The sequence below is a fragment of the Protopterus annectens genome, chromosome 1.part1 (assembly GCF_019279795.1).
Source record: "Protopterus annectens isolate FY-2018-M chromosome 1.part1, PAN1.0, whole genome shotgun sequence".
In the NCBI taxonomy this organism is placed as follows: Eukaryota; Metazoa; Chordata; order Ceratodontiformes; family Protopteridae; genus Protopterus; species Protopterus annectens.
The window spans coordinates 833,184,350-833,206,239 of NC_056726.1; the positions used below are offsets into that span (position 1 = coordinate 833,184,350).

The window sequence follows — 21,890 nt, forward strand, 5'->3', positions numbered from 1 at the left end:
CATGTTATAAATAAACTAAGAAAATAAATGAGTAAATAAATAAATATATAATAGCATATAATAAACTTTAAGAAATATAATGAAAAATATAGGGAGTATAAAAAATACCCCCCCTTTAACTAAGGTGATTGACTCCCAAATACTTATGAATATTATCTAGTTCATAACTTCTCCCTATTTAATTTGAGTGCACTTGCTATATTGACACTTTCATTTAAACCTGGGGATCTTGTAGTATTTAGTTTTAATTGCCATATAAGTTCTTTATATTCCAGGCGTGTCTCCCAATCACCTCCACTAGGGTCTTGAGTAATTTGGTCTAGAACAAAAAATTTTAACTGCATATTAATACATTGTGTTGAATGTCTAAAAAAAGCATTAGTATCCTTCTTCTTTTTAATTTCGTACAAATGCTCATAGATCCTTTTTTTTAGTGGTCTCTCGGTCTTGCCTATATAGAAACTGTGACATTCAGTGCAAACACCGAGATATACCACACCTTTAGATGCACAATTGTAATAACTCTGTGTGCTGACCTTAAAGTTTCTGGAAGGAATGTATATGCTACTATTATTGTGTATGTAGGGGCACTGATTACATGCACCACATTTATAGGTGCCCACTTTATTAGATGTTTGAACATAGTTTTTTGAGTTATTCCTGTTTTCAAATAAGCCCTTTAAATTAATACCTCTTTTTCTCGTAAAACCTGGTCTTACAGGTATAATTTTATTAATGTCCTCCTGAAGTGTCAACACCGGCCAATAAGTCAGAATAGTCATTTCCACTTGTTGCGAATCTCTGGTATATGTATAAACAAAATTATTATGTAAACATTGTTGTTCAATTTCATGAGAATGTTTTAAAGAAACACTTCTACCAAGTAAAGGTGGATATTTTAGTTCCCTGTTAGCTAGAATCTCATTTACTAAGTCATTAAACAAGTAAGCTGAGTACCCCCTTTCTAAAAAAAGTTTTTTTAGAAACTCTACTTCTTCATTAAATAGATCATGGGTACTTGACATCCTTGAAGCACGAATGAGTTGTCCTTTTGTTATACCTTTCTTCTGAAAAAAAGGATGGCCACTTTCAAAATGCAAAAATGTATTCGAGAAAGTGGTCTTCCTGTATATTTTGGATTGAAAAGTGTTACTAACATGGTCTTTAAATAAAAGTACATCCAGATAATGTAAAGAATTCTCACTCGCATTATACGTAAAAGCTAAAAAATCTGTAGTAGAATTAATGTGAGTGATAAAATCTGAGAAACTGTTCATGTCACCATCCCACAATATACAAATGTCGTCCGGGTATCTTTTATAATAAATAATGTATTTAGCCCAACTCGTTGAGAATATAAATTTATTTTCCCAATAATATAAAACTATGTTCGCATAGGCCGAGGCGCAAGGTGCGCCCATCGCTACACCTTTCTTTTGTCTAAATATGTCTCCATTAAAATAGATAAAGTTGTTCTCAAGGACTGTTTCCATGAATTCTACCAGAAGCATAGTTGTATTACTACTTAATCCAGAACATGTGGTCAAAGTTTCATTGAACCAGTCAAGTCCTATGAAATGAGGAATACTAGGGAACAGTTCTATAATATCTATAGTAGCCATTAACATCCTTGGCTTATAGAAGTTTTGTTGAACATCATTAAGAAATTCCCAAGAATCCCTGCAGATAGATTTTAAAGTTGAAACAAATTGTTTTAATGTTTGGTCGATAAACTTCCCTAGAGGCCTGTAATACTGCCAGCACCTGCTACTATCGGTCTAAATTTTAAAGGGTTCAGCCCCTTATGGACTTTGGGAATCCCAAAAATTACAGGGATCCTAGGTTTAGCTACATACAAAAAATTGTATAGCTTTTCATTGATAGCACCCTGCAACAGATTATCCATTAGCATAAAATTAATCTTAGAGTGTGCTATGTTTTTGGGACAAAGAGGTGTTTCAGAAAGTTTCTGCCTCACTACCTCACCAGAGCAACTAGGCCAAGTAAAAATACCTGAATACTGGCTTGTTAATGGGCATTAAAAAGCTCAAAGTGCCCTGACTGGATCCCTGTAGTAGGTAGTCCTGATTATAGTTGAGTTTATAGTGTGAGTAGCTGCTTCAAACCAATAATTTAGTTAGTTTTATACAAATGGAAAGGGGAATGTTTGAGCCCAAGCCCTTTTAAGACAAGGGCAGGAAAGGATAAGGCCCAAGCATTCCAAATTCAACTAGTGGCTTGACTGCTTGACAGCATACATAGGATGTATGTGGGCAATATGGGGGGAGTTATGGCAGTCCTTACCCAGCTTGGTACTGCTAATTCAGTGACAGAGCCTCAGCTGTAAAGTGGAATGTATAATGCGGGAAGCCAGTGTGTGAAAGACATGGGTATGACTGCAGTGATGGTAACCCTTTTTAGAAAGGACAGGGCAGTTTGAGACAAAATTAGACATATCCCTAAAAACAGTGACAGGCTTTTTAATATTAGCTTAAGAGTTTGCTATCCTATGTATATTAAAGGATAAACAGTGACTGTCTTTTGGCATGCTAGTGTGTTTGAAGCTTATGGCAGCAATACCATAAATACAAGGAAAAGGATGTTGATAGTGGAAAGATGTTAACTCCTCCTGGCAAAGGTTGTGTGTGTGCTTGTGTGCAAAATATTCTTCTTCAGTTTTCAGTTACTGTCGATGATATAACACTGGAAAGCACTGGATTCTAAGTTGCATGAAGTCATGAGGAGCAAGTAACTATTTTTTTCTGTATCTGTTTATTGGAAATCTTATTTGGGTGTAGTATGTGTTTGCTCTTACCAGAAGTAGCAGCACACATGCTGATGTTCATAGTGTTTCACTGTTGCAGTCATTACACTTGGGTTATCCTGCTGGCAGGCTACCCGCAGTCGGCCAGAGTTCCAAAGTCTAGGTCCGACGTCGGTTGCTGTCGCCTCTTCCCTGACGTCAGTGCGCCAGGGGTATAAAAGATGCAACCAACGCCATTTTCTTCAGTCTTTCTTGCCGCGCGGTGCCTAAAGCAAAAGCAGTTCGCAAGTGCTGGTCGGCCGACTCCTGAGATTTTCGAAATCGATTTTCAGAACCGAAGTCTTCAGTAAAGCTAAGTACCCCGTTGGGGAAACTTTTTCTTGCTCCAGACCGATGTCAGTAAAAGTTAATAATTGTATTTCTTGTGGGAAGCAAATACCTCATAAGGACTTTCACTCTTACTGTCTTCCTTGCCTAGGCCCTGACCACTACGTTACTAGTTGTCGGTTTTGTGCTAGATTCAACAAACGCACTATTATGCGTCGGTTTGATTTTGCATTACATTACTTTGGCCGAAGGTTTAACTACATAATGCCGTCGGAACAACCGAAGACCGGAATTCATAAAAAACGCAAAGACAAAGAAAAGGACAAGCATCTGAGGTCCAAAACCGACGACGAAGCCTCTTCTAGGCCAGTCGCCGGTTCGCCTGTTCTCAGTGAGGCGCTTTCGCAGCCCCTGATACCCGCTATCTCAGAGCCACAGGCCGTATCCGACACCCACATGGAGATACCTAGGCCTGTGGAAACTCAAGGTATTGGGCCTGCGGAAACTATTCCCTCAGATGGGTCCAGAGCCGCTGAGCAGGCATCGGCTTCTGAGGGTGTTTTCAGACCTTCACAACTTACTATTAAGTCCACTACAGCAGCCAAGGCAAAGTCAAAAACACCATTAAAGACAAGGAAACAAGTACAGCATTCTCCTGAACAGTCAACTATGCCAAAGAAACAGATGCTTAAAATGGCCGAAGACCTAATTACTTTGATCAGGGGTTCCCATCCCCCTCCTGATAAAAGGCCTAGGCAAGACATTGATTATGATTCCTCTGACCAGGTTTCTATTTCCTCTGATTCCTCTTCAGATCAGGGATATTCTTTTCCTCCCTATGAGGACACTGATGCAGAAGAATTTATACCTTCAGCCTCTCCGCCTGAGGATTATTCTTTTGGGGAAACACTGCACACCATGAGGGAGCATTTCCATTGGGAGAGCCAGGATTACTCAGAATCCAAGAAAAGGCTCAGAGACTTTCTTTTATTGCCTCAGCACAGGCCCCTGGCTATTGCCCCTGTGCTTGATATTGTTGATGATGTTTTCTCTGAATCCAGTCTGTCTCCTGATTCTTTGCCCCCTGCACCAGTTAAGCCAGACAGGTACTACAGGGTCTCTGACTCTCATAAATGTCTTTACAAAAACCCTGCTGCGGACCCAGAAACAATTTCTCAGGGTCCCAAAGGGGTTAAGGCTTCCACTGCTAAAAACCCTGTTCCCTCAGATAGGGATTCCAGAGCTCTGGATAGATGGGGGAAAAAAGTTTACACTTATGCTACTTTAGCTGTAAGGGCTTTAAATTGCCAGTTTCACATGCTTAAATATCAGCAGTACTTCATGTCTTTGTTAAAACAGAAAATGCTTACAAACTCAAAGTCCTGACAGTAAGGAAATGCAGGATTTATTGCATGCAACTGAACAAGTGGGAAAGCATACTCTGCAATGTGGGTTTGATTCATTAGAGGCTTCTTGTAGGGCCGCAGTTACAGGCTCTGTCATTTGAAGGCATGCTTGGTTGAAAGAACAAAGTTTACCTAACATGTTAAAGTAAAATTGTTGGATGCTCCACTACAACATGATACTTTGTTTGGTGTTAAGGCAGAAGAGGTGTTAAAGAAAATGGAGGATAAAGCAAAATCAATGCAAACAGTAAAGGATTTCTTACAGGTTCAAGCACCTAGGTTTAGCAGAAACTGGCCCTCAAAAAATTGGTCCTTTCACGTGTCAGGCCACAAAGAGGCAGATATAGACGCCCAAGAGGCAGATCTCAGCCCCAAGACTCCTACAGACCTAAACAATGGGGTGCTTCAGCCCCCAAAGGAGGAGAAGACAAGTCACAACCTTATAGAAAACAGTCCCAATGACTTCCCTCTACAAATGCCGAGCACTTACCTTTTGGCAGCAACCCTAGGGGGAAAGCTAGCACTTTTCTCACAAAATTGGCACATAATCACCCAGGACAAATGGGTACTGAATATTGTTTCTCAGGGTTACAGGTTCCACTTTCACACCCTTCCAAAATCAAAAGGTATGCCGGACCTGCCACAAAACCAGTGGGTAGAGGCACAAAAACAAATTGCTGCTCTCATGGACATGGCAGCTATTCAAAGAGTACCACAGCAAGAACAAGGACAAGGATTTTACTCAAGACTTTTCCTAGTACCCAGAAAAGACAAAGCCTGGAGACCAATACTGGACTTGTCAATCCTAAATACTTTCCTGGATGTTCCAAAATTCAAAATGTTAACACTGCAGCAACTTCTACCCATGCTGGGCAAGAAGGCTTGGCTAGTTACTTTGGACCTCAAGGAGGCATACCTGCATGTCCCAATCAGACATTCTTGCAGAAGATACCTCAGATTCATAGCTGGCTCAATGCATTACCAATTCTCAGAACTGCCCTTTGGCTTATCTACTGCCTTATTCAAGCAGAGAGCAAGGACATTCTTCTAAAGCATCTGGCATTTGTAAAAAGATTACTAATTTGCCTAGGGTACACAGTAAACGAAAAGAAATCAAAACTAGTGCCCTCTCAAGAGATAATATTCCTGGGTGCAAGCTTAAATACAACTGCCCAGATGGCTTATCTCACGCCAGACAAGCAAAGGCAACTGACTCATTACTTTCAAATGATGGCAACAAAGTCCCAGCTCCCTGCAAGAAAAATTCTGCAGGCCCTGGGCTTCATGGCATCCTGCATTCTACTAATTCAGTGTGCAAGACTGCATATGAGGAAACTACAATGGTATCTAAAAAGTGTTTGGACTCAACATTGCCACAGCCTGGAAACAATAATAACTTTAATTCCCTGCCTACAACAGGAGTTTCGATGGTGGTCCCAGGCTGTCACCACAACAAGGGACAGCCTTTCTCCTTACACACAGCCAGGCAGACATTAACAACGGATGCATCGGATTATGCCTGGGGGGCACATATGGAAGGAAAATGTATTCAGAGCATGTGGCCCAAGGAACAAATGCATCTTCACATCAATCAAAAAGAGATGCTAGCTGTACAGAATGCCCTGACAGCTTTCAAGGACCTACTGCATCCAGGACAACTATTAATAAAGACGGACAATACCACAGTTATGTGGTACATAAACAAGCAAGGGGGCACACATTCCTATCCCATCTGTAGGCAAGCCATGACTTTGTGGAACACAGCACTGACCTATCAAGTACATCTGCAGGCACAATTCCTGCCAGGAACGAAAAATACACTGGCAGACGAACTAAGCAGAAATCTCATGGATCCTCACGAATGGAAACTAAATCCACAGGTGTTCAGCATGATAACAAGGAAATGGGGACGCCCAGACATAGATCTTTTTGCCTCCCCTCACAACTGCCAACTACAGAAATTCTGCACAAGAACTTATCACTCACAAGTATGGAAGATGGATGCTCTCTCATTCAGCTGGAAAACCCCGACAGTTTGTCTTCCCTCCATTGCCTCTTCTTCCCAAAGTGCTCCTAAAAGTCAGACAAGAGAGGTCAAAAATGATCTTGATTGCCCCAGACTGGCCACGCCAGCACTGGTACCCAATCCTAAAGAGCTTGTCTCAAGGCCCAGTCTGGCCTTTACCTCAAATTCCTTATCTTCTGACTCAACAAAACAATCAGATTCTGCACAGTCAACTCAGAACCTTAAATCTGGCAGCATGGCAGATAATGTAGCCACTCAGACTGAACCTCTCTCTAAAGCTGTTATGGATGTCATTTTAGAAGCCAGGAGGCCCAGCACTAGGAAATGTTATGCAGAAAAATGGAAGAGATTCTGTGCTTGGAACCAGGCACAAGGTCTCGAACCACTTGTTCCAAATATACCTCAGATTTTACAATACCTAACTGAGATGCTGGACAAAGGCCTATCCTTCTCATCTATTAAAATCCATACCTCTGCCATTTCAGCTCATTACAATACGGAACCTCCTATTTTTTCACATCCACTACTAAGGCAGTACCTCAGAGGGGCAAGAAACATAAGACCCCCCCAAGGAGAGCACCAATACCTACTTGGAATCTCAATTTTGTTTTAGAAAAGCTTACACTGCCTCCTTTTGAATCAGCCAGCACAGCTGATATAAAATTCTTATCATGGAAAACTGCTCTGCTCCTAGCAATAACTTCAGCAAGAAGAGTCTCAGAGTTATAGGCATTAATGGCAGTGGAACCTTTCATAATTTTTCACCAGGACAGGGTCTCTCTTAGGACAAACCCAACATTCATGCCAAAGGTTGTTTCCAATCTGGCCCTTAACCAAACCATTCATCTAGCAACTTTCTATCCATATCCCCAGAATAAAGGGGAGAGACTTCTGCACGTTTTGGACATACACAGACAGCTACGATTCTACTTGGACAAAACAAAAGCTTTCAGAAAAACTGAGCAACTGTTTGTAGCCTATGCTGCAGGATCACAAGGAAAGCCTATCTCAAAGCAGACAATTTCAAAATGGATAGGACACTGCATTTGCATCTGTTATGCACAACATGGCAAATCAGTGCCTAAGGGCATTAGGCCACATTCTACCAGAGCAGCAGCCACTTCAGCAGCCTTACTCAGAGGAGTTCCAACCAAAGACGTTTTAGAAGCTGCAACCTGGAGTTCAGTGCACACTTTCACCAAGCACTACCACTTACCACTCTACTTTAAATCCAGAGCAGGCTTTGCCACTGCAGTTCTGCAGGGCCTGGTAGCCTCTCCTAATCCTATTTAGACCCAGCCGCCCAACCTCAGCTTTGGGATTCAACCCAAGTGTAATGACTGCAACAGTGAAACACAATGAACATAGTACAGTTGTGTACCTACCATAAATGTAGATGTTCGAGTGTATTCACTGTTGCAGTCCAGGTTACCCACCCACCATCCCCCTTTTCATTGCTGGGACTTTTCTGTACTTCTCATCTCTATACAACCTATGTGGTGTATTTGCTTGTAGATGAAGGAAATGTTTATAGTAATGTATGCATGTTTTTTGGCATAATTTTATCTTTCCAGCCTTCCTATCTGGGAGCACCTGACATCTTGAGCAAGAAAAACTGAAGAAAATGGCGTCGGTTGCATCTTTTATACCCCTGGCGCACTAACGTCAGGGAAGAGGCGACAGCAACCGACGCCAGAGCTAGACTTTGGAACTCTGGCCGACTGCGGGTAGCCTGCCAGCAGGATAACCCAAGTGTAATGACTGCAACAGTGAATACATTCGAACATCTACATTTATGGTAGGTACACAACTGTACTTTATAGCCAGTCACCCCTAGTGTATTATTTGCTGCCAGTTGTGCAGATTTAAAGCATATTATCATTACATATAAACAGGGAACAGCAGAGTAGTTTGAGACTGTAGCCTGTGTACACTAAATTTGGTGGCACCAGATGTGATTGTGCGTCCATTTGTCAAAGCCTGTATTCCTGTTATGCATAGTTTTAAGTTGTGTAAATTAATTTTTTTGCTGACTTTGTTGCTGTCATTATTTAAATTCTAGGATTTCTCTTTGACCAGAACCTTTGAATGGGCCATAGTCAGCTAGACCTCCCAGCCAACAAATAAGTTAATAAACTTATGGTCAGATATATCCCCTGAAATTGGATGGAGTAAAGAATTGAAGGGTGCATTGAAAAACAACCATTAAATTCCATCAATTTATGGACTGCAGTGAAAACAAGGTTTTGGTAATAAAACTTATTAGAGAAAGATTGCAGAAAAATGTATTGTGTTGTAGGGGTACTGCTACCTGGGGTGCTGCAAGTCTTGTATTTCTGATCAACTTCAAAAGCCATAATGTCCAGTACTGTGGAAAGTTACCTTTTAATTCACAATTGACATACTTTTCTAAAAAAATGGGTTCATTGCAGTGATGTTTGTTCTTATTTTTGCTAGACAAGGATTTTGTTTCAAAATGTTTGAAAATACTCTTTTTGTTCTTTAATTTTAGATTCATACTGTGAGACCGTCCCTGTTGATGGGCCACCTTCTTTTAAAGGACAGTCGGTCAAGTATGTTTACAAGTTAACAGTTGGCTGCCAGAGGGTGAATTCTCCAATAAGATTACTGAGAGTCCCTTTCAGAGTCCTAATTGTGCAGGGTAAGACATCTAATGATATTTGTTGTATCTATCACTGCTTCAGTAGCCTTAGCTATATGGGCGTTATTCTGCAAAGGATATAGCAGCTGGACAGTGTCCAAAGCTTCAGGGCACGTTCCACATGCTCAAACTGTCTAGCAGCTTGAGCTTTGCTGACTAAAAGAAAAGTCTGGGTGTCAAACCCTTCAGAGCTTTACTTCCGCAGAATAGTACAGTCCTCTGAGGCTTTTGAGGATTGGCAGTCGGATTCTACTGTTCTTGTGCTAGGCAGATAAGTTCCCTTTTGGGGGAAAACCTTCCATTCACTATTTTTTCTTTATTATTACTACTTTTCTATTCAGGGAAATTATTTTAAAGCTAGGAGTTTGGATTTTAATGGACTGTTACTGGACTGTACTGTACTTTTAAATGGGAGCACTCTTTCTTCCTGTCAGTTTAAAAGTTGTTTAAAGTAACTGAAAAAGTATTTGTTTTCATGGAGAAATTGTGTTTATTTTAGTTTTTGGAGCTGACAAAATGTCTTAATGAGCCTTTTACTGTATTTGTCTGTGAAAAAAGTAACTGAAGACTTTTAATGTTTACCAGCATTTGCTGTTTGTTTTCCCTGAGAAAGAAGCAGCATTTTTAGCTTGACCATGGAATAATCTGTTAGTCTTATGGTCGGTCCTTCTTCCAACCACAAAATGAAAAAGTTAAATAAACAGCCTTTGCCCTCACAGCAGGCTAACAGTTTGCTTCAGCCACGGTGGGTGAGTCTGCTGTGGTCATTAGTTGTACCCATCGGGTCTATATTAGCAGAACGAAACACAAAATGAGCGAATGTGCTTTGGGTGACACCAAGTGTGTGAAAATGGAAAACATTGCAAGAATGAACGGAGATCGCCGTAAGGAATTCTTCCCTTTACTTCAATACAGTGCGATCTCGAAGTTGGTATATTTAAGTAGCGGGGGTGTGGGGGGTGAAGGGGGGGCTTGCCCCCTTGCATAAAACACTTTGACAGTTTGCCTGTCTCAGTTTTTTTTTTTTCGGATTCCAAAATTTCAAACTTCGACCATATGGTATTCGGAGTTTGAAGTTTTCGTTCTGATATTATAGACCCCCCTCATACCACTCTTTTTTTTTTTATCCCAGATCCCTGTGATGTAGCAACTACAGATATTATGGATCATTGGTTAGCCATGTCCTGTCTGGCTTTTGGGGTCCTCTCATTGGATATGTACTCATCTTCAAATTACTTTAACAGGAGTTGCTTACTGTGTCTGGCTCAGGGTTTAATTCAGGCTATTAATACTTTTTTTTACAGTAGTTTCTAGTAAATGAAAGAGGGATACAAGATGTTCAAGATTCTGAATTTGGACAGGAGGATGAAGGGACAGATGCAGGGTTTTTTCAACAGATTTCTGATTCAGACTCAGAGGAGAGCTCAGTTTCTGACTCTCCCTGTAAAGGGGGGGGGGGGTCTCTTTCTCTGAGACTATTTCTAGAATGTGCCATTGATTTCAGTGGGTGAACACTGATGTTTCTTAGTCCCGCAGAAAATACTATGAGCTATTACAGGAGGAATTTCGAGAACCTGTATCCATTCCTCCAGGTATGCCTACTTTGGAAGATGTGTGTGTTCCCCCCTCGGATCTCCCTTCAACATCTTATGTGTCTCTGAGCCTTAAGCTTTGACAGTCGACTCCACAGGGAAAGCCAGTTCACCCTCTCCAGGCTGCCCAGCAGGGTATCACCATTTCTTCCGACAGTTCCCCAGAACATTCCACCGAGGAAGTACCCTGGAAGAAAACGTGCAAAAGGATGCACTTGGATTCCCCACAGAAATCTCTCACAGAAGACACCAATTTCGACAAAGGGGAAGGATCCCCTAGATCACCAGCAGAAAACATCTCATTTGGAGACATTCTAGAGATTCTGAAATGGGGTGGTTGGTCCTCCCAAAATCCTTCAGAGGAATCAGTGTTCCTGGAAGCATTTGGATCTGGCCTATCTGCCTCCTGGGTAACTCCACCTGCTGATGAGCTCATTGATTTGATCTCTCAGCAGGCATGGAAGAAACCTGATAGGGAGTACCAGTAGATGCCATGGTCATGAAGGCAGCCACAAAGAAGGAATTTGCGGAACAAAGTTCCACCTTCCATCACCCTAACAGAGAGTCTAGGGCTTTGGACAGTTTTGGGAAGCGTGTCTATGCTTCAGCAACTTTTGCTGTCAGATTACTGAACTGTTTGACACATTTCACTAGGTTACAAAGAGATTTGATAGTAGAACTGTAAATTACTTTTTCCAAGACCACTACTGCCGAGAATCGAGCTTTGGTAGCCTTACAGTTGGCAACCCTTCAGTCCATTTCAAATGTGTCCATGAGGCTTATCTTTCATGCACTTGAGGGTACTTCAAGGGTGACGAATTCAGGCACCTCAATAAGGAGGCACACCTGGATGTGATTGTGTGATTTTGTGGAGCCCTTCAAGTCTTTCGTCAATGCTCCCTTAGATGGATCTTCCTTATTTGGCCCCAAAGTGAAGAACACACTCATCAGGTGTGAAAAAGATCTAAAGACTCTCCCTGCTGTAGGAGTATGTTTTTCGACCCATCAAATGACCTTCTCTAGGAATCAATGAGGGTGATGGAAAATGTGGTTCAAATAATCTCAGGGTCCTTTCCAAGATCCACATGGAGATGATTCCCCCAGAGGCAGAGGGGGAACGCTAATTGAAGATGCTGCCCACTCAGGAGAGGTGGTCCACAAAACCAAGGGTCTAGAGACATGTTATGTGACAAGCTACACCAGCGCTCCTGAAAGGAGGACTGATTGTCCCTCTCTAGAGGCAATCAGGGAGGTCATTATTCTTGTACCACAGAGCCTAGCTGGATATTACAAAAGAAACCTAGGTGCAGAGGACTATTTCCAGAGGTTATGAAATTCCCTTTTCCCTTCCACCCCATCCTCACAAAAGTTTCCTGATGTTCCACCCAATCAGAGGAAAAGAGAGTCATCCAAGAGATCCCACCAGACTAGAGAGAATCCAGAACTTACTCAAGATTCTTTCTAGTGCCAAAGAAAACAGGTGACCGGAGACCAGTTTTGAATCTCAGTAAATTAAACCAGTTAGTTCAACAATCAAAGTTTTGGATGGTCACAGTTTAGTCCATCCTGCAGTTTCTAGACAAGGACAGTTGTATGTGCTCAGTTACTATCACATAAAAATGAACAGGCAGTCCAGAAGGTTCTTACACTTCTGGGAGCCAGTCATTACCAGTTCAGACTCCTGCTCTTTTGTCTCACCACAGCCCCCATGGTGTTCACCAAATGCATGGCAGTGGTGGTAGCTCACTTGAGACTACAGGGATTCCAGGTGTTTCTGTATTTAGACGACTGGCTCATCATCACCCGACCAGGCAGCTACTCATAGTACCGAGAGACCAGGTGCTCCAAACTTGCTCCCTTCTAGGAATTACAGTATATTACAACAAATCTCAATTGCAATCATCTCAAACAGTGGAGTTCATGGGGAAATTTTCAATACAGTATCTGCAACAGCTTCGCTTCCCCTAGCCAGAGTGCAGACATTGAGATTCCAGTTCACAGAAATTGTTCAAAGCACCAAAATTTCAGCTTGATTGATTCTTCAAGCCTTGGGGTCAATGTCAGCAGCCATAATTCCAGTCCCCCTTGGCAAGATTTCATATGAGAATTCTTCAGTGGATGCTAACATCTCAGTGGTCAGTTCTTTATCAACAGATGCTATTTCAAATAAGGATCATGCAAGCATGCAAAAAAATACCTTTGATGGTGGATAAGGTCAGATCAGGTTCTACAAGGCCATCCATTCATTTTCCCCTCAACCCAAAGCCATAGTGACTGTAGACACATCCTAGACTGAGTGGGGGTGCACTTCCTGTGAAAAAACAGTGCTAGGCACTATGTCCCCCGAAGAGGGCAATTTGCATATAAATGTTCTGGTGATGAGAACAGTGCTTTTAGCATTGCAAGGTTTTGAGGATCCTCTACCTCTGGGGACAATTGCGATTCAGACAGACAATATGTTAGTAGTTTGGTACATCAACAAACAAGGAGGAACCAGATCTTACCCCTTGTGTTTCGAAGCACTCAGTGTGTGGCAATGGACAATCTCATCCAACCACTTTCCGAGAGCAATGCACATTCTGGGAAAGTCTGTTGTGATAGCAAACAAATTGAGCAAGTCCATTCTGCTACCACATGAGTGGACTCTCAACATGAAAGTGACTGACACGATTTTCCATCAATGGGGACAGCCTTGTTGTGATCTTTTTGTGTCTCCCCTGAAAAACAAGTGCAGCAGCTTTTTTTCCCCTAATCCCCTCAGTGGGGGGAATCACTGAGGGATGCTGTGCTCCACAGTTGGCCCTCCAGTCTTCCCTATGCTTGTTCACCAACTCCCTTGATTTCCAAGTTTCTGCAGAAAGCTGCAATGTTGAAGAGCAAAGTCATCCTCATTACACCTTACCGGCCTCGACGGGTTTGGTTGCCCTTCTGATGTCCTCATCTTCTCTGCCTGCCTTGGGTTCTGGATCCGATTCCAGACCTCTGTCTTACCCCGACAGGCATGATTCATCCAGATATCTCAAACCTCAGGCCAAGAGCATAGTTTCTCCACTTCCATTAATAGCCAGACAGCTTATGCTGTCGTCTTCTATATGTCATATACTTGTGTCTTCCCATAAAAATTTTACTAGGAAAATTTACAAAAGTACATGGAAGAGATTTGTTTGTTGGGTGCATCAAAAATATATCAATCCTTTTTCGGTCCCTATGCAAAGTGTCTTAGAGTTTTTGGCAGAAATTTTTAGTGAAGGAGCTAGTTCCTCTACAGTTAAAAGTTCAATTAGCAGCAATCTCTAACTGTCATATAGGAGTTGACGATTCTTCCCTAGCCTCTACTAAGATATGCAAGGCCTTCCTAAGAGGTACTGCAGCCGTAAACGGTTTCAAATCAGAGTCTCAATGACTGATATGCGTAAAGCCTCCTGGCGGTAACGTCAGCGTCAGTCTAAAGCATCAGCCCAGCGCGCGCATCAGTCAAGTTTGTCTTGCTGCCGAAGCAGAAGCAGTTTACAAGGAAAGTCGGGTCAAGTGCCTACTGCGGTATCCGAAGTCCGCAAAAGCTAAGTAGAGTACTCAAAAGCTTCTTGCCTCAACCCGATGTCAGAAAAAGCGGAAAAAGTTAATAGCTGTTTTGTCTTGTGGTAAAGTGGCGCTAAGCAGAGGACTTCCAAACTTCTTGCCTTCCTGCCCTTAGCCCCAGATGCCACCGTCTTTCGGACTGTATGCGCGCTTTAATAAAGCACACTCGAAGCGCTAGGCAGACTCGGCGAAGACTTTTGATCATGTTCTTATATAATGCGACCGGAACATCCGGACCGACATTGCGGTTTTCCAGCGGAAGGAGCCAGGACGACATCGCCAGCCCCGACAGGCGACTCGGACTCTACTTAAAGCGACTGCGTTGCCAGCCTCTTCTTCTGGTACACAGCTCCAGACGGCGACACCGGCACGAGATTCTTCGCGTTACCTGAAAGCGGTTTTCTTGTTGGTGCCTCCAGAAACTGGTAAGATTGCAGCCAGGGTTGTACGGTGGACCCAGTTACAAGTCTATTAGAGCGGCCAGCGATGCCTGTCTATGTCTCCATGATAAACAACCGTGCTAAGGCTTCTGCGTGACCAAGGCACCGCAGGGCTAAGTCGCTCATAGCTAGACCTTCACTCTCAACCACCTTCGCACCAGAGGCCCAGGGGTTATAAAGGGGCTCCCAGGCCCATCCTGACCGAGGTTCTCAGCTTGACACGGGACAAAGGCCCAGGGTTGAGCGCTCCAGACACGAGGATCTTTGCAGGAGGGCCTGATGAGGCCTCTGCCACTCCTGATGCAGGAAGAGTCGCTTCGGAGCCCTCTACCATGAGAGATCGCTTCCAGTTCCATCTCCAGATTCTGCCTCCTGAGATTCTTTCTTTTTTGATTCCTCTGCTTCCTCCATGAGAGGAGCAGCTCTTCCTTGGCAGCCAGAATTCTCAGACTCCAGCCAGAAGCCATTGCCTTCCTTAGCTTCCCCAACACAGGCCCTTCGCTATCCCCACAGATTTCATAGTGTTCCTGAATGTACTCAGATTCAGTGCTTCTTCTGATTCTCCTGCCCTGCTCCTGGACCCATACTACAGGGAGTTCCTGGAAACCCATAAAAACATCTTTCAAGGTATCATGTTGACAGGGTCCCTGAGATTTGGGGCCCCAGTAAATATTTGCCCTATCAGCGACAAAAAAACAACTTTGCCAGACAGGGAATGTAGGTCCCTGAGGAGAGGGGGCAAAAAGTTTATTCAGTGTCAGCACTGGCCATAGAGGATGTGAGTACAAAAGTGTATGTTTCAGTATACCTGTTTTTGATGGATGATTTATTCAAGTTATAAGGATGCATTTTTTATAGAAAGGCCTCAGCCATTGTGATGGCCAACTCAGCAGAGACATTATCATTTTTTTCAACAGGTGATTATGCTGATGCATAAACGGAGGGCGAAAACATGACAGGGGCTTCATGTGTGAACATGCATTCCGTTAAGAACAGGGATTGCCAGATCATGTTGAGGTAAAGCTTCTAGATGCACCTCTGAGAAAAACACAAGCAATTTGGTAGTCAAATAAAACCAGCAGGAATTGAATCGAATTGAGGGAAAAGGCTAATCATTACAGGACAATTAAAAATTTCCTCCAGAAAACAGACGCAGAGTCAAGACATTGCAGAACTAAGTGGTCTTTCCAGCACCGACAAGTTTCAAAGGGAAAAACAGGCGTGCCGAGGAGAGGACAATACAGAGGCTCAGGGACAATCACACAGACTCCGAGAAATCACCCACGACAGGACACCAAAAGAGAAGGCACTTTTCTACTGCTCCACACTGGACTTCACAACTGACACTTTTTTAACACCAAGGACAGAAGGCTCAAAGACACAGTCACCAAATTCATATTATTTTCCACATTTGGCAAATTTTAACAAAGGACAAGGACAAACTGGACATAATAAGACCAGAGGCTGGAGGTTCCTTGCATAAGACCCAAACAAGTACAAGCGTAACCTGCCGCCAACAAGTAGGGCAGAGCAATACCTACTAAGTTTCAAGGCCAGCAAAAATCAAGGCAAATAAAAAGGAACAAATACAGAGGAATAAGGCCAAGACTTTTACTCCAATCTTGTTCTTGTTCCAGAAAAGAACACAATGGAGACTGTCTAAAGACAAACCTCTAAACACACTTACTATTGGCTGGCCACTTAAATACTCAATGCTCAACAACCTCAGTCCATGCTGGCTTGGGGTCCAGCTCTGTACTCTGTGGACGGCCTCAAGGAGGGCATAGTCACATGTCCCAGTCAGACACAGATACCTTAGATACCTCAGATTATTCAGTCATGTCTGGCATATCGCATTGCACATTGCCTTTTGGCTTATCTACCAAACCCAGAGTATTCCTGAACCTCTACCTTATAGTAATTCACAGCAAGCAACTCCAGACATACACTTACCTTATACCTGGGCGACTATACAGGGCAACAAGACACAAACTCAAAGCCACAACAAAAACTCAGATATCTGCTATCCACTACACATTTTGGGATACACTTACGACTTACAAAAAACAAAGAATACTGCCATCCCAGCAAATAATTAGACACAATGAGACTAGAGTCTACAAATCACAAATGACTTAGACACAGAGATGATTACTTCAAGAGCCTAGCATTACTTCAAAGCCTAGCAAAGCTCACTGCATTGGCAAATTCCAGAGGCCCCTGCGGGCCATCAGGTTTCATAACATCTTGTTCTACTGGTTCCACTGTAGAGACTTCACACAAGAAAATTACAGTAGTGCCTAAACAACATGGGTCTCAACACAGCCACAACTTAGATGTGTTTATTCCAAAAGCTTGATGTCTACAAAGGCAATTACAGTAACAAGCCAAACCATTACCACACAAGCAGAGGGTATGCATTTCATGGGGGCAACAAACCTCAACAAACCATTACAACAGAGCGGAGGGCCCCCAGGATACAGAAACATGATCAAGGATGCATCTTCAGGCAATGGTCAAGTAATTCATGCAATAAACACATCAATAAAAGAGATTCTAGCCAGTAATTCATGCAATAAGGGTCGCCGGAAAACATCTCCAAACAGGGTCATCTGTAATACAGACGAACAACACCACTGTTATGTAGTACATAAACAAACGAGGGAGGTACTCAAAAACACCCCTTTGCAGACTAACAATGACTCTTTGGGAATGTTCCTGAGGGACAATGTTCAGGCGGGCAGGTCTAATGTTCCGGGCAGGGGAAAGCATCTAGATGTTGTAGTCAGACATTCTTGCACAGGGAATCCACGAATGGATGTTAACCCGACATTTTAATTTCTCAACTCTTGCAATCAATCATGAAACATAGATCTCTTTCACCTGACACTTGCTGCCCATCTGAAAAAGTGGACTCTGGATCAACACCATATGCTAGCCCTATCTCTAACTCTCTATCCATTCAGCACCAACTCTCTAACAATCTGCATTCCCACCTCTACCGTGTGACAGCAACACAGCACCATCAAAACTAAGAGCACCCAAAGGCAATTAGCAGCACCGGTTTTGCCACTACTGGAACAGCACCTGTACCCATTACCTCTCACTTGACTCTTCGCGCACTCTTGACTCAGCACACAATGGCCTACTCTCTTGACAGCACACAATTGAGGAATTGATTCACCCCTAACTCTCTCTCTCCAAGCTGACAGAATGTTCCAAGGAATGATTTCTCTATCTCTCTCCAAAAGAGTTCAGCAGATAAATGGAAAGACGCCAACCTCTGAACAGAAACAAGGGACAGGCCGTGGAAGAGATTCAACATCTGGAACACCAACAAGGGACAGGATGCAATCTACTATGAGCAAAATATTCTTCTGGAAACTTTGGCACTTTCAGTGCATAATCAGCTTCAACTTTTTTCCACAAAAAATTCATAACTCAGCAATTTCAGCCAACTAACTTTGATGATCCACCTGTGTTTTCACATCTAAAGAACCAATTTCTAAGAGGGATACCTCAACCTAAACCTCAGAAGAAACCACCAGCCCCTGCATGGGACCTCTTCTTCATCTTCAGAATTGCAATTTCTTTGGAGTTTGAACCAGCTTGGTGTTCAGAATTGCAATTTCAAGAACAGTTTCAAGAGTTTGTTGGTCCAGTACCTCCAAGAGTATTTTTTTTCATCATTTTCCTCATGGTACTCCATTTCTTTCATTAATGATATCTTAGGGTAGAGACAGGTCATCAACTTCTTTTTGCAAGCAGGTCTTCCCCCTGTGTTCTAAAATCAAGCGAATTCCTGCCCTTTTCTCCCCAGTCCCTTTTGGACATACAAACTACTTCTTGGACATACACAGACCAACAGAGGTCACTACTTGGACAGAACAAAGGCCAACAGGAGGTCAGACAACTTTGAAGGCAATTTTCAAAACAGTGCAAGCAAAATAAATTTGACATTGCATCAGATTCTGTTATTCCTTTCTGCATCAGAAAGGGTGTGCCAGCTCATATCAAAGGGAGTACCCTCAGCCACCCAATAGCCTCCCTCAAGAGCATGCACCCTGGCTACAAAAGCTGGAGAGGGGAGCACATGCTGCTACATAGAAGTCCGCGGCAGGCCAAATATACTCTTTGCAAACACACAACCTGCCTTTATATCCTGCCTTTCTGCAGTCCTGCAGGGGCATTTTCCCTGCAGGGCCCTATCTTAGAGCCATCCCTACCCAGCCAGCTTATGGTATTCAAACCCATGTGGTATTTAAACAGTTGCATTCTTGAAGGAGTTGCATACAGTTTTGACATAGTACAGTTTTAGATGCATACCATAAATGTAGATGCATGATAGATCCCTCCCTCCCTCCCCTCCCTCCTGCCCTCTTCCCTCCTCCTCCCTTCCCTCCTTTATACTCTGTATTGGATATCTGTTTATGGTGTATCTGTTGTGTGCTATTGTTTTTTTCTGATCTTTTTTTCAGATCCTCTTCTTTGGAGGGGGCCTCTGCACCTGGCATCTGGGGACAAACAAGATGGAAGGGCTGGCGTGCTTTATACCCCAGCAGCTCTGGCGTGAGGAGGAGGAGGCGATATCCGGCCTTGGGGACCCCTTTGGAATCCGGCCGACCGAGGGCTGCCTGAGGCAGGACAACCCATATGTAAGGACTGCAGTTGCATATCTATCGGGAATCTACATTTATGGTAGGTACAAAACTGTACTTTTTACTTAGACCACCTTATAAAGATCCTTCTCCTTCATGGGATTTGAATGTTCTACTGCAGGCCTTAACTCATTCTCCCTTTGAGCCAGGAGAAAAATGTGACCTTAAATTTCTGACCTGGAAAACAATATTCCTGGAGGCTATTACCTCTGCCAGAAGAATTTCAGAACTTCAGATATTATCCTCTAAACCGCCTTATTTGATTTTCCATAAGGATATGGAGACATTAAGAAACAATCTTTCTTTTCTTCCTTCCTAAGGTGGTGTCAGAATTCAGTATTTGAGAACAAAGGTGAATATATGTTATTTCTGTTTACACAGAACAAGAGATTAGAAAGTTTAATCAGTTATTTATATCCTTTGCAGACAACAGACTAGGCAAAATGTGTTACAAAGCTAACATTGGCAAGATGGATAACTAACTGCATATCGTTTGTCTATAATAAATTGACATTTCATTATCAAAACTTTTAAGAGCCCACTTTACTAGATCTCTGGCAACCTTGTCAGTATTTTTATCCAGTCATTCCATGGATGACATAGCAGCTGCTACTTGGGCTAATCCTCATCCTTTTGTTATTCATTACAAATTGGATTTGGTCTCGAAGGGAAGTGCAGCTTTTGGTTCAGCCATGCTTAGGAATATCCTTCCTTAGAGGCCATCTGGGATATCAGGTAGCTGAGGACTCTGTGCCAATGGTTAAGGAATGAATGAATATTAACAACATCAGATAAAGAAGTTATGTAGTTGCCATAACGTTCCATCTGTGTTGCCCATTTTCATTCTTCCTCACCTCCCTGCCCAGCATTCCTCAACCTTTGTTATCATGGACTTCTGGAAGAATGGGATGTTATAAAGACACCACAGTGACTTGTACTGAGCTCCAGATATTGGTTTCCTTTGTCAGAGATATTATTCTAATATTTCTTACTTATGTCATCTAGCAAACAAAATCTGAGATATGTTGGAGGTTGGTGCATTATGGGTAGGGAGGAGCTTGAGAGTTTTGGTTGGCCACGAGTTATAGTATTGGCCGAGGTGGATCTGAGGTTTGGATCTAAACCCAATGGTTGAGGAAGAATGAAAATGGACAACACAGATGGAATGTTTAGATAAGTACATTTATTTTATTTATTTATTTATTTCCAGTTTGATGACCGGGGAGGTCCACTGGGCCAAGCAAAGCCCATTTTCAGTGGAGGCCTGGGGCGAAAAGCTCCAACTAACTTCTTTTTTCTTACATAACTGTACTTTCACATGTGGAGAAGGATAATGATACTGAATTCTCACTGAAGAGTTTTATCTGCATTTTTTCTATTCATTTTTGCTTCTTAGTATTATTCTAAATGTGATTAAAAATGTGACCCTTAGCTGTTTCTATTTTTGCAAAATAATACTTTTTAGATATTCCTGTTGTACTATAACTGGGATTTCAGCCACAGAAGGTATGATGTCCAACCTGACTTCCAGGGCTCAGTACTCTTTCCCTTTCACTGACCAAATGTTTGTCTGTGAGGATATCAGACCATTCCCTGTGTTATGCTGACCTCCACCAGTGCCAATTTTGGTCTTTCTTGTTTCAATTTGTGGTATATTCACAGTTTGCAGAGTCCTGATAGCACCTCTGAACAAAAAAACATCTTTCTGAACAAGGAAAGAAGTACTTTACTTCAGCCTCAGAGCCTTAATTGTCCTTTTGTACTGTAATAAATTTTCTTTTCATTTTAAGATGTCAATATCAGAAAATATTGTGTGGAGTAGATTTTACATTTGGTATAGAAATGTGCCTATTTATACAGAAAGTATTTCATCCCACCCAAATATGTTGTGTTTGGTGTCTTTTTAATACAAGCCTGTCTTACTCGTCTGATGTACATCTTTCACCTTTTCTGCATGTTTGCCTGTGAAGCCCATTGGCTACAAACACAGATATTAAAACCATTTCTAAATCGTAATTTATACTTAAGTAAAATGGTTCCTCCATCTTGGAACTTTTGTATTGAAGGAGTTTCCTTTCCTTTCCTTTGAACTGTTATAATCTACTGATATGAAATTTCTGTCTTGAGAGAACTTGTTTCTAATGGCCAAGAGTTTCTGAATTCTGAGCTCTAATGTTCAAAGAGCCTTGTACAGCCTTCAATTTCCATAAGAAATTGAGTATTTAAGAATCCATCCCTTATGCCTAAAGTGATACCTGAATAAACATTTTATCAATGTATCTTCCTTTTTCCTGTGCCAGGCATGAAAACAAAGGAAGGAATTTGTCTCCCAGAACTGCGAGATATTGTGTGCTTGGATACCCATTTAGATTGTTAATTCATGTTCTTCCTAAAGAAAGAAGGCTGGTGCCCTTGCAGGAGATATATCCCACACAA

General features: G+C 42.3%; 1 protein-coding gene across 2 annotated transcripts in view; it reads left to right on the plus strand.

Annotated features, from left to right (window-relative positions):
• Positions 1–21,890, plus strand: part of RGP1 (RGP1 homolog, RAB6A GEF complex partner 1) — a 1,859,064-nt gene that overhangs the window by 1,176,502 nt on the left and 660,672 nt on the right. For both annotated transcript variants that reach the window (XM_044078576.1, XM_044078568.1), the window contains one exon: positions 9,036–9,185. In XM_044078576.1, the coding sequence (XP_043934511.1) occupies positions 9,036–9,185 (150 nt within the window). The remainder of the gene's footprint in view (positions 1–9,035; positions 9,186–21,890) is intronic.